The 13632-nt window shown below is 47.0% G+C and overlaps 1 protein-coding gene and 2 pseudogenes across 1 annotated transcript; 2 read left to right on the top strand and 1 right to left on the bottom strand.

Annotated features, from left to right (window-relative positions):
* Positions 1-1569: 1569 nt before the first annotated feature.
* LOC121602973 lies at positions 1570-5620 on the top strand. Its single transcript, XM_041931718.1, has 5 exons — positions 1570-2165; positions 2463-3159; positions 3227-3568; positions 5074-5372; positions 5454-5620. Exons 1-5 carry the CDS (start codon positions 2048-2050, stop codon positions 5618-5620), a joined length of 1623 nt encoding a protein of 540 aa, XP_041787652.1. The 5' UTR covers positions 1570-2047.
* A 595-nt stretch (positions 5621-6215) lies between these two features.
* Positions 6216-10063, bottom strand: LOC121602972 (annotated as a pseudogene).
* Positions 10064-10405: 342 nt separating this feature from the next.
* LOC121602974 lies at positions 10406-12470 on the top strand (annotated as a pseudogene).
* Positions 12471-13632: the final 1162 nt, after the last annotated feature.

The following is a 13632-nucleotide window of genomic DNA, read 5'->3' as shown; positions in this document are numbered from 1 at the left end:
TTGCATTAGACATGCTTTTTGATTAGTCGTTATGATGTTTAAGTATTTTTGGGTAACATTTGCGACATGCTTTCGAAGTCAACCAGATCCTCAATCGTCTTAAAACACTTTCGTTTGCTTGTTGTGATAATGTGTCAATTTCAATTAACCGACAAGATTAGCTCACGCCGTGCGCAGCCATTCAAACAGCTATTAGACGGACAATTTATTAAATGGAGCCCGCGAACTGAAACTTGTACATTTCGCACTATCAACCTATATTTGCACAGCCTCACGCTAACCTTACGCAGATACAAAAAAAAACCAGTTCCCGTACACTCACAGCAACAGTATATTTCCTGGCCCCTCGCCGCTGTCGTGCATCTGCACTCCATTCGTCCGAAAACCGTGATGTACACTCACGAACGTTCAGGCAACGTTTAGTGGGGCAACTTTTCCCTCCATGCGAATATGATAGCCGTGAATGAAGGGGAGAAAAAAGCAGCAAGCACACCCGAAAGGGAACGCAAAACGCATGGAAACTGGTTGGCGCACGCCGGTTTAATTCGAATTAAGCCCATTACGCAACAGCAGTGCGCGACCAGGAGTGGGCCAAATCAAGACAAACAAAGACGAGACGGTTGCTGGTTTATGGCACGACCCGGCGCGAGAGATGCTGCCGGAACAACGGCGACAGCAGGACGGCACGCAAAACAAAACGCGCGGGGGGCGAGTGCGCGTCCAACTCCCCACCATCGTGCAGCGAAGATGAACGAGTTTTCCGCGAAACGCTGCTGGCGACCCAAGAAAATGCCGCAGTACTCGTTGGCGCTCTTTCCGCAATCACGGTTTGGTAGATGGAGACCGAGTACCCCGTGTCTCGAGCGTATGATTTAGCAGCCGAGCCAGCGTTGACTTCAAACTCCACAAACACACACACGCACACGCGTTACAAACCCGTGAAGTTCCAGGTGAAGCGGAACTAGCGCCATTATGAGCATTATGAGGAGGGCGGTTTGATGTTTGATTTGGAGACGGGCGGGTAATTGGATAACTTACGATTTTCATGTGCACGTTTCCTCTCGCGACCGATGGCGATTATAATTTTGTAACAAGAGCATGCGCCTGGCGAGTTGCGGCAGCCCGGCTGCCACGTGCCCTGGGCACCTGCTGGTGCGAATTTCTTTGGCGCCGGGACACACCAGCTGGACAGATTTATTGCTGCTAACGTTGAATGAATTAGAATTGGTTCAGGAAATGTCTTCCGAACCATACGGCGGGCGCCTACGTGGATCGGCGGGACTTCCGGGCTTTTGGTCCCAAGGAAGGCCTTTCTAGCGGGAATTTCAAATTCAATAATACCCAATACGGTTAATGCCGAAGGTCAAACGTGAGTGAACTTAGCGAAATCGTAGCAGCGCTCTCTAACGGAAGTTAGCGTGCCGCCGATTAGTATTCAGGTGGCATCCTGATGGCAAGTGTTGAAAAAAGTAAGACAACGCACAACTTAAAAAAAACCCCAAAATTCATGTTTACACGGAAAGCGCATGAAAGTGCATGAGTCTAGTCAGCAAGTCCATCTCAGAGGCAGCTGGGAGTAGGGCAGAGGGTAGTTTTTACTTGCTCCTCTTAATCCGCTCGGGTGGGGAAACCGTCTCAGATCACCTCAGGAGGGAAATGGAAACCGTGCGCACGTCCGTCGTTCAAGAGCAGCGTGCGCGTGAGGCCTTGGCTCGGAGCAGCATTACCAGCGCCTTGCTCAGTACCGTGCGGCAGGTTGGTGGCAACGGTTCACTTCTTTGCAAGCGCCGTGCAGACTGCGGCCAGACTGGAAACGTATCGTATCGCGACCACGCATCCGATAAGAGGCTCGATAGAAATGATCGCAAACGTGTAGAGAGTGTACACCTAACGACGGATCGTACGCATTCCGGACGGGTTTCGAATAGTCTGTGACGGTAACGCGGCAAGCACAAGTGCAGTGCAGTGAAGGAAAGGCTTACCCTTATGCAATATCGAGCCCTTCCGAGCTCGGTCATTCGTAGAGTAATTGTTGATCGGCAACATTATGACGAATTGTGTGAATTTAATAACGCGCTATGGCTCATTACGGGCGTGGATGGTGCCTTTAGTGCTGGGGTGTCTGATTGCCGGTGGTCATTACACTGTTGGTGCCGTTACCGTAGGTAAGTGTGTTGTTGTGTGTGTGTGTGTGAGTGTAAATTTTATTGGGTGGAGGAAATGAGGAAAATGTTACCGATTTGTCCTGCCACCAGCATTAGTGAAAGGTTTTGTAATTTTAATGCAGTGCTGGCTTTAGACCAAACTTCATGGGAAATTGAGTTTGAGTTCGTATTAGGACAATTCGGTGAAGTATACGTTGCTGTATACTATATGTTGCTGCATCTGCATACATTGAATTTATGTTAAACCTAAATAGCCACGAATTCCAACGCAATAATAACATCTTCCCCAACATACAGATATCTTCCCGCTGCCACCCTCAACGGAATCAATGTACGCGCATCACCACGCGCACCGGTACCATGCAGGGTCGTTCGGGCCGACCAAGATGAAAAGCCACATCAAGCGCATACTAAACATTCGAGAAGAAAATACCACCCTGGATAGTTATCTGCTGTCGCTGTTCAACGTGGACAACTTAAACCCCACGTACGTCTTCCTGCTGCCGATGGAAGGCAAGAACCACGTGCGCAAGCTCATCTACCAGCGCAGTGACTTCGAGGAGGCCGAGTTCCCGAACGTAACCACCATCAACAAGTTCAGCGAGAGGCCGAACCGGACGGGGGCCAGCATTGTTGCCAGTCCCGGCAGCGACATGCAGCTGGAGAAGAAAATTTTCGACCACCTGGACAAGGACACCATGGACGATGGCACGCGTAAGGTGGTCGAGGAGAATGTGCGCACGGAGCGGAACTTTATCAAGTTTATGGACGAGCTGAACCGGGACCTGGAGGAAGAGGAAAATCGACGTATGCTGAAGGAAAGCATGCGCAAGTCCGCTTCGACGGCTGGGCGAACATCGTCCACCGTTTTGTTTACGCCCTACGCGTACAAACACACGCCAACCATCGGGTGGGATGATCTTGGGCTCGAGGGATGGGCTGGTGGGTTGCGCGAAAACCATGGCCACCGTTTCGACCATCCCGTGCTGGAAAAGTGAGTTCTCACGCGCCCGGCTGCGTGTAGTGTGATCGTCACTTCAAACTCTTCTCTTTTTGTCCAGACCTAAAACAACGTTCGCCCCGCAGACGACGCAACTGCAGGCAAGTTTCAATGCCGCTCAGCAGCTACCGTCCAGTCGACCGACGGCTGCCCTCGGACCGGCGTCGAAGGCGACAGTTAACCAGACGGTAGTTGCCAGTGCCGCCGCCCGCTACAAACAGACCGGCGTCCTGCTAAGCGAAGACGTTGGCGTGAAGCTGCAGGAAATCTACAAGCGCACCAACGGGAGCAACGCACGCATCAAGTGGCCCATCACGAATAGTCGCGATGCGCACCGGGACGAGGATGTGTTCATTGCGCGGGCCAACAATCCCTTCGGACACTCGACCAAGTGGCGCTGGAGGTAAGTGCGGAGTGCGATGTTGTACGAGACGTTATGGTTGGGGCGCTCGGGCATTGTTTTGCTCCCAAGCTGGGTCTGCCAGCGAGATGACCATTGTCGGTACTTTTTGTCGGGCAATTAACCCGCACTCTGAAGACTCTGAGAGATTGCGTAAGATGCGCTCCGCCAAACCGCACGGTGGAAAGTGAAGCGAAGATGAAAATGAAAGAGCACACAACTGGGTCTTCTGATAAAGAGTGCACTCCCGTAAGTAAGTCAGTGTGATGCAGTAACACACGCTCAGTCGGTCGGTCAGTCATGGTCGGCTTTCGCCAATGTAGGGCAGAAGGTGTAAGGTGTACCGGGCCGCTTGTGTCGCACGTTTTTCTCGCGTGCGTAGTGTGCGGAACCCATTTCCTCACGGCACGAACTTGTTTGCAGTCCGTTGGCGCGCAGCCCGCGCAAAGATGCGGAAAGAAATCCCGCGCCTATGAAAGATACCCTGACGTACGAGTCGAGGCGCACATTCCACCACAAAAAAGCAGAAGTTGTTTGTTTAACGCTCATTTGGATTATTTTTCCTCGCCTATGATGAGTGACTCTCGGACTCGGTTCTCACTGTTTCACTTTCATTTACACGAATTAACGGCATGGACGACTAACACAACCGCCATATGTTGCGCTTTCTTTTCCATATTACGCATGTTCAGACACTTATTCACGCACTTGTTCCACCGATGTTGCTTTTGACTATTTTCGCGGATTGGCACGGGGAACCATTGTCTATGTTGATCATCAGCTCACGGCGGTCCCGTCCGATGGACCAGGACGGTGTAATGATGGTGGAAGAGGGCACTGGCAGTTTGTAGTCGTTTTGTAGCGATTCTATATAGCGAGGCAGCATCAACATCGTGATGACTTACGCAATGCGGGTTGTTGTTTGGTATGAGCAGCAACATAATCGCCACATACTGGTGACTCTCAAGTGGTCCACGGATATCCGCGCATTGCGGGTTTGGTCAAGGAATGTTCCATGCTAACTGAGTGGCTCGCGTTAAAGCTGGGACATGTTATAAATCGCTAGCCATATTTTGTAAAGTTCATTATTACCAACAATCTAAAATTTCAATTTTGCAAGCATTGAGGTTTGAGGAGAATGTATTACTCATCTTCATGGTACACCACAGTGCGTTGGCTAATCGGCCTATATGACTGATATAAATATGCATCGGTTGGTTTAGTTCGCTCACCTGTAACCGAGCTTATCTACACAGTGGCCTTGAAATTGCCACACATCGTCATACCTTTGTAGTCAGGGACACAAGGATTTTGGTTCCAAAGATTTCGCTTCTAATTTTGATTCACTGCATCCGGTTGCGCATCTACTTCTAACTTGGTCGTTAAAACATAGCTGAGGTTCACCGATCGCGGAAATTTCAACTTCTAGCGACTTCTTTCAAACTGCATAAATTATTGTCCAAATCATACCATGTCATATTTTAAACCACTCTTTATTGTCTCACTAGCAACGAAACGGAACAAGAGGATCCGCTCAAGGTGGAAGTCCAATCGTCCCGCGATGGCCGCGCAAAGCGTGGCGTGTACAATCTCTACTCGATGATCAAATGTGCCACCGGGTGTGATCCCCTCATCTACAAGGGCTACGGGTGCTACTGTGGCTTTCTGGGATCCGGCCAAGCGCTGGATGGGATTGATCGCTGCTGCAAGATGCATGACTACTGCTACAGCACCGCCAGCTGTCCGATGTTTTTGGAGTACTTCGTGCCGTATCTTTGGAAGTGCTATCGGGGTCGTCCGTTGTGTGGTATGTATAGATAACGCAAAAAAAAAAATCTGATGACCTATTAACTATTAGCTGACTGGTTACTTTTGTTCTGTTTTCCAGCAATCGATCACGGCGAATGGGGTGGTCCAGGTTCGTGTGCATCCCGGCTGTGCCATTGCGATCTGTCGCTGTCAAAGTGTCTTCGTCGGTACTACTGTCCGCGGAAGCGTAACGTCTGCACTACATCTCCTCTGCGATTGCTGCAGAATCTAGTGATGGTGTTCTGAGCGAATGGTCGGCTTGTGCTTTTCTACATCAGACCGGTTGACTGCTTCTTCTGTGTACATTCCCGTTTCCAGTATGAATGCTAGCATTTCCAAAGTACAAATAAGCGTAGCGTAGCAGCAAGCAGATAGCTTACAAACGTTGTAGATTAAACCAAAAATAAAATAAAAAATTGTCGAAAATAAACATCATTGGTAATTCCCTTAGTGGGGTCCGAAGAAAGGCTAAAATGCTTGTTATTTGCTCCACATAGTACTGTGTGTGTTTTTTATTGCTGATTTTTGGTCAAAGATTCATATGATACGGCGTACTGTGCAGCCACATTACCATGCATTCTATTCTTACGTAAGGCAGTAGAGGGTTGACAATAATTTATTGATAGTTCAATTACGTTCAACGAACTAACAGGTTGTACATTATCAAAATGTTGAGCATGTACAAATAAATATCGATGTTCAGGATTGGTAGCCGCGAGCATACTACCTTAATTTGTTTGTGAGAATCGCGAGTGGCGCCACAATTTGTTGCCGATGCCGTGTGAACGCACACGCATGAAAACGCATGCACCATGCGTGCTTTTTTGCGGATTTCATTTGGGAACTCATCGATCATAGAATGCGATTACGCAGATAGTGTTTGATCAGTTGGATGCAGACAACAGAATCTTCCGCACTGTCGTGTCCAGCATCTGGTGAAAAGAAACGCAAAATAAAAAGAAAATTTAATTCAGATACTCAAAGAATTAAAGTCAGTCTCGAAATGATTACCATTTTCTTGAATAATTTTCTTCAGATTCTCTATGCACAGTGTTTTCAGCGCACGCTTCTTCGGTGGACCCATCTTGTGTGGGTACAGCACGGACGTATCGACCACCACGTCGTGTATCAACTTGAGCGCTTTAAAGTCACTTTCAGGCTGTGTCCGATGAGAATGGTTTCCGCATTAAACATGGACAGTAGCACGGCTTGCACGTTGTACAGCGTTGTGGTAGTTTTACGCAACATTTCCTCTGTGATGCCCGAAAATCTGTAAGGAAAAGCCAAAATAAGGTTGTTGATCACATAATGTAAGTATAATGCCATGGATTACGGTGGCTTGTCCTTCCGGTTACCTTGTGTTGTAATCAACTACTCGATTTAACGGCTTCACGAGCGTATCGTAGACAGTCTTTTCGTTAATATCGACCACGGTAACGCGTGTCAATTCTAACCCGGCCGTAGTGTAGCACATTTCACAATCGAGCGCGAATATATCCTTCTTCGACGGTTCGTAGTCTTCGGCCGGTGCGATCGTTTTCACGAACCCGGTTAGATTGTCATAGTCCATGAAGCTGGACACGTGGTAGTTTGCATACATGCAGCCGGGCGTCCCGGACGGTTGCTGGCAGCAGTTGTGCAGATTGTCCGCAAAGCCGCGCCGGTAGCACGTGCTCTTCGGATGGTAGTTACACGCGTCCACCTGTGGCTCATCGTACGTTTCCAGATTGTACACTTTGGAGCAGCGGGAACAGTAGCGTTCGTTTTCGTTCGGTGGTCGCGATGGTTTCGGGGTGAATATTTTAGCCTTTCCGGCAACCTCGGTGGCACGAGGGAAGCCATTCGCACGCATTTGCTCCTCTGTCAGTTTGCACTCGTGGATCATTTTGTACGCCACGGTGCTGGGTGCATTGTCGATTGTGTATGCGGATGTTTTAACTTCCGTTTTCCTAAAAATAGAATCGATTGCGATTAGGGAAGTTTTTTTTTTTGTTGCGGAACGAAGTATTTGCGGAATATTTTGACAGTGAGTTTTTAATCGGAAAACATCGTTACAAGAATGTGCCAAAAGATGCCGCAATTTTGATTTAGCGAAATAATGGTAAATATCGTACAATTTCTTGTTGACACTCCAGGATATGTTGTGTACCATTTTCCCAGCCAATATGACATCGTGAGATACGGTTTTGTTCCTTCAAGTACATAAAACAATATGCAAAACTCAAATATCAACAACAACAAACTAGATTAATTGGAACATACTTTTCTGCTGCTTCATTCCCTGTTTCGAGCGCCTCTTTGCGCAGCTTGTTGATGGTTAGTAGCGCACTGCTTTTGTAAATCATGGCGGTGCTGCATTTCTTCATCACCGCCAATTCTTCCGTTTGTGCGCGTTCCCAGGCATCCTCATTGGTGGAAAAATGTTCAAACAGTGCTTCACCATTAGCCCGTAATACTGCATCCGAATGTTGTACGATATTTTGCTTGACGCCGGTTCCAGTATCGGCGGTGCTTGTGCCGCCGGCGCAGCAGCCGCCTTTGACGCCAGCACCGATCCGGCATGGGCTACGCGAGCTCCTGTCTTGGGAGCTGTTTGAGCGGGCGTGTACGGCGACTGATTCTTTTTCAGCTGCTCAATCTTTTCCTTCGCCCTCTGGAAGGCTAGCACATTGACGGCGGGTGTAAACCGACCTGGAAAAAGAACACTTTCCTGTACTGAACTGTGTTGTGCGGGCGTGATAGTGCAAATAAAGCGCTTACTTTTGGGCGTGGTGACACTCGTTTCGGGAGATTTGTTGTAGAACACGTTTGTGCTGACCGGCAAAATGGACGTTCCATTGCTGGGGGCGGGATAACGGCGGGGTTTTGACATCGCTTTACGGGTTTCTCCTCGACTTGTCGTTTCAATTCCTCCTCAGCTCGCTTTCTCACCGCCAGCTCCTCCTGTTGCTTTCGTACGATCTCCTGTCGCAGATAGACCGACTGCAAAGTAAAGAAAAAAGAGGTTAACATACGATGCAGCCTACTAGATGCATTGACCCGTCTTCTGGAACGGGATCGATGCACCGAAAGGATACCTACTTTGATTGCATTTTGCATGTGGTTTGTTTTCTTCTCTACCACCGGCGTTAGCTTCGATGTGGTGGTTAGCGTATGTATGCACGCTTCTTCCGATTGTCATCGTAGTACTTATCCGCGAACATGTCTATCAGATCAACCTGCCCATTCGATTTGGTTTCCTCCTGCTGAGGTTTCGGTTCGTCCGCTTCGTACTCTTCAAAGATCATTTTACACTGCTGCATCACGTCGTCCTCGTCACTGTCGATATCGATGTCGCTCGGCGGATTGTTTATCAGTTCTTGGTAGATTTCTTCCTCGAGCGCCGGCGTACGTTTGGGTTCCGGAGCAGTTTTCTCCGTTGCGCCAGATTTGCTGGACGATTTGGCCGACGAAGAGGAGGACGATGTGCTGCTGTGGTGTTCCTTTTTCCTGCTGCTACTGCTATTATTACTATTACTGGTGCTGCTTTTACTCTTACTACTGCTGCTCTTGGACGAGCTGCTTTTACTGTGCGATCGCTCCTTTTCCGATGAGCTTCGATGCCGATCCCGGTCCGAGGAATGTTTCGACGAGTGGCTTCTGGAACTTTCTTTTCTTTATCTCGATGTTTGTTTTTACTGCTACTGCTACTGCTAGTGGTGGTGGCGGTGCTGCTGCTTTTTGCTGCTGGATTTCTCTTTGCTAGATGATTCGGATGATCGATGCTTTTTGTCGTGCGATGAGGATGAGGATTTCGATCGGGAACTAGAGCTGTGACTACGGTGGCTGGAGTCTTTTTTCCGATCGGCATCACTGGTCGACGAGTGATGGTGCTTCGAAGTGCTGCTGTGATGTTTCGTTTCCTCTGATGATTTCTTCTCAATGGGGGCTTTTGCCACCCCATTCTCCCCTTTTTCCTGCTTCTTTCCTGCCTCCACAACTTCCTGCTTTTCTGTGCCCTTTTCCGCTGCTGGTTTGCTGGCAGAAACGTCCACCTGCGGTGCCTCCTTGGCCGTATCATCTTGCGGTTGTTTCGGCTTATCTGGTACTGCTGCTGTCGATTGATCGTTGCTTTCGGACGAATCAGTTTCTGGAACTTTTTCGCCATTCGTTTGTTTGGCTGCAGCGGCGGTTTTGCAGCACTGGACGGAATATACTTCGGAGCAACGGTGGACACGGGGATGTATTCAAGCTTGGGCTTCTTTCGTACGATCGGGTCAGCTCCTCCATCGGTTTGGTCCGTCACTCCCGGTTGGCTGAGCAGGCTTTTCGGAGTGGCACTGTATTTCACAACCGGAGGTGGAACTGCAATTACAATGAAATGATGGTGACGAGCTGGAGGACATGTTGTAACGCGCGCCGGCAGCCGTTAATTACCTGTTTTTGCGTGCTTGAAGTGGCAGAACGGCCTGGTGCAGAGATCTTTCTCGTAGAAGGGACAATTAATGGTCCGAAATAATCCCGTGGCCGGAAGCATCTTTCCCGGGCCACTGCTGCACTAGCAGGTCTGGCCGGCAGGCAGATGTTTACAAAACCAGTCTATCTACGATGCGACGATGCACAACATTCAAGAGATGTGAATAAATATAATAAACAGGTGTAGTATGTTCCGAAAATATAGGGAACACAGATTTTGTGTGTATTTTTTTTTCTTTCGTCGAGTATCGCTTCGAATCATCCGAAGGAAGACAGCTGTCAGAAGAATGACACCGGTAGACTTAACGAAAGAATATACAAAAGGGCCGGTGTTTCGTTCAGTAAATTAAAATCGCGTTTTTCGGGTGATTTGATTTTATTCTGTTTCCATTACACAATACAGAGCATTTTATGAAAATCTAATAAAATCTCATGCATAAGATAGTCTAAAAAATAGATAAGAAATATTGCCAACAAAATGAATTTCTCAAACTCATAGGTGGATAGAGCGGCTGTCAGTGCTGCTGAAAAAAAGAAAAAAAAAATCGTAAACAAACCCACTGGTGGGAGAAACAGTGCGCGTCTCATTAGAAAAGCTCTGCTTACTCATCAGTAACCTCGTGAATTGGAGATACATAGCAAGTTGCTCGTCGCTGCGGAAGATTGGCCAGCAAGATGATTGCAACCAGAGTTCGATTTGGTGGTTTACCGAATATTGTGCAGCGACAATTTTGTGGCAGTCTGCAGCCGAAACGATATGGAACCGTCCAATACCAACGCATCGCAAATGTCGCCACGGCCAACGCGCTGATAAGTGATACGAAAACAAGGGCCTCTCCAGTGACGTTAGGCGGTCATAGGTAATTAAAACGTGCACTGAAGCGAACGTGCGTAAGACTCGCTCGACGTTACATAGTAAGACGTTTGCTTTCTTTTTCCTTCAGGATGTATTCCAGCATTAACTATTTGCGTGGCGATTTGGAGTGTACGGCCGGGACGATGAACGATGGTACGTAGTTGGTGGGAAGGGATGGAATCCGGTGATGTCATAAGATATGTTTACGCCTTCGGAGGAAACGGTGTGATTCTGATTCCGAAATGCTAGACTTTGACCCTGAACCCGAACGATGACTGGTCGGTTTTGTGCTGTTTACTATCTGACTAAATTAATCCGGTTTGCTGTTTTCACTTTCTGTGAGGTGTAAAATTGTCTCTTTCTCTTTTTCTTTTAGTAAAACAAACGATAATACAAAAACTTGGAATCGAAGTCGGGTACACGCCGTTCGTGAGCACCCGCGAACATCTGGTAAAGTACGTGCCGCAATCGGTTAGTGCCCTGCCACCCCGCAGTATGCAGGATTCATTTACATCGGCCATAATTCCGCTGACAACAGATAAAATTCTCAAGGACAAGTACGTCGGTTTCATGGGAAACGTTCGCGTTGGTCGTTGATGGAAGATATGGACATGTTTGCCGTAAGCTGATGCGGTACGCTGATGTGCAAATCGTGTTACGTTATGTATTATTTTCGTTTTCCAGTTTGGGTCGTCCACAAGCATGTACTCGTGCCGGATCTACCGGAAGGAGTTTCATTGCCGTACACGTTTGTAACCGTTTTGGTTGACAAAATAGACTTTACCGATCTAGTGCCAACGCATGATGCTGACATTCGGCTTTCCGGTCATGTGAGCTGGGTAGGCCGTTCGTCGGTGGAGGTAGTGGTCTGGATGGAACAGAAGCTGCATGGCAAGTGGCGCAAGCTTACCCGCGCACTGTTTCTGATGGCCGCTAGGGACGCTACCAACACCAAGGCAGCCTTCATAAATCCCCTAGTGCCTGCTAACGAAGAGGAGAAAGCAATCTTTGACGGAGGAGAATGTAAGAATGCCCTTGTGGACATTCAGTGAATGTACGAGCTATTATAAAATACTGTTATTTTATTTATTTTGCAGCACGCAAAAAACGACGCATACAGATGCAGCAGGAAGATTTGCTCAAGACGGAACCGAACGACTTCGAACAGCGCATGGTGCACGAACTGTTCGTTAAATCGATCGATACGAAAAGCAAAGCGTTCAACAAACGTATCCTGCCGCCCGGTTACGTATGGATGGAGGATGCCACCATGGCGAACATCGTGTTTTCCCATCCTGAAGATCGTAACGCACACAACAAAGTGTTTGGCGGCTTTCTGATGCGCAATGCGCTAGAGTTGAGCTGGGCGTTGGCGTACAACTTTGCCAAGCGACGTCCTAAGCTGGAACACATTTCGGACATTAGCTTCCATCATCCGGTAGACGTCTCGTCGATGCTAAACATGCAGGCCCATGTCATTTTTACCGATCTTCACTATATGGAAATTGTCGTTCTGGCGGATGTGTACGATGCCGTCACTGGACAGCAAACGACGACAAACAGTTTTACTACACGTACTCGGTCGCTGAACGATTGCCGAAGATAATGCCCAAGACGTACCACGAGGCAATGTATTATTTGGACGGACGGCGAAAGTTCCGCTACGCGATGGTATAGATACGGCAACGGCATCGAGTCCGCCACCGGCTACCGGAACAACGGATACTACGAAAAGTAAATTGTAAACTAGATAGATGGTGGAGAAGTTGTGGTTGAAGCTGAACGTTGGGTTTGTAGGTGAGATTCTTTTTTTTTATTATAATTTATTGCCTTATTTTGCTTTGAAAGCACTTCAACGTCTGACGTTCACCAAGCAGCTTACAGTGACTTAATTCTGTTATATTAATAATTACACTACATGAAGACGTTGGCTCTAAATCAACAATAAACGAAGCAATTTTATTTAGTAACAAGAGAAACCATCATCAGTTTTTTCTTCTCATCTTCTACTGGTACAAATAAGTATCGAGGCGTAAAATAACTGCCTGAAATAACAGCTCGTTATCACATTCAATTTCAAACGGAGAGTGTTACACATTAACGACATCTATTGCCATCCTGTGAACTGGCGCCATTTGTTCTGTGTTCTGAACTTGTTTGCTATTTTTTTTTGTGGACAAATGTGATGTTATTTTAGCCATTATTCATCAAAATCCATTGTTTTTTTACAACACAAAAAAAAACTCATGCATTTACAAAATTAATTAAAAACTTACCCCATTGAATACCAATTAAAATTATGTGATATTTGCTTTAATTTTTACGACAGTAATGATTGGCGATGGCTCGGTTGGACGAAAACTCCTTGAAACGTCCTCGAAACATTGGATATTTTATTAGCTCAAAAGAAAGATTTTTTGAAATGAAGAAATCGATACACTTAAACTAGAAAAATGAAATCCGCTGTAAAGTTTGATTTTCTGCGTCACATTTATTAGGGATTTATTAGTAAAAATCGCAATATTCGTAAACGAATTGATTACCTGCTCAGTATCTGCAGCAATGATGGTTGTTTAATATGTTCTTTTTATGTGTCTGGGAAAGTGAGTGTTGTTTCAATAACATTTCGTACCACTAAGATGATTGGATACGCTGTGTTTGTGTACAGTGTAATTTGCATGCATGTTTTTTTGTTGTGTTAGTTGTGATTAATATCGTTTTGCTTTTATGCCATTATTATGTCGATTAGTCCAACACGTTTCCCATATAGCGTCGTGAAGTGACTTGTTTCTTACCTAAGGTATATAGCACATGGTTTAACGTTTCGTGACAAATGTATCGTAATCATTCACACACACACTCTTTTGACTGTTCTTCTCTCAAAGTCCTACACCTTCAGTGGTGGTTCCGATCTGCATCATACTCTGATTGTTTAGTATAAATATAG

The sequence above is a fragment of the Anopheles merus genome, unplaced genomic scaffold (assembly GCF_017562075.2).
Source record: "Anopheles merus strain MAF unplaced genomic scaffold, AmerM5.1 LNR4000743, whole genome shotgun sequence".
Classification (NCBI taxonomy): domain Eukaryota; kingdom Metazoa; phylum Arthropoda; class Insecta; order Diptera; family Culicidae; genus Anopheles; species Anopheles merus.
This window is presented reverse-complemented; position numbering and strand designations above follow the sequence as displayed.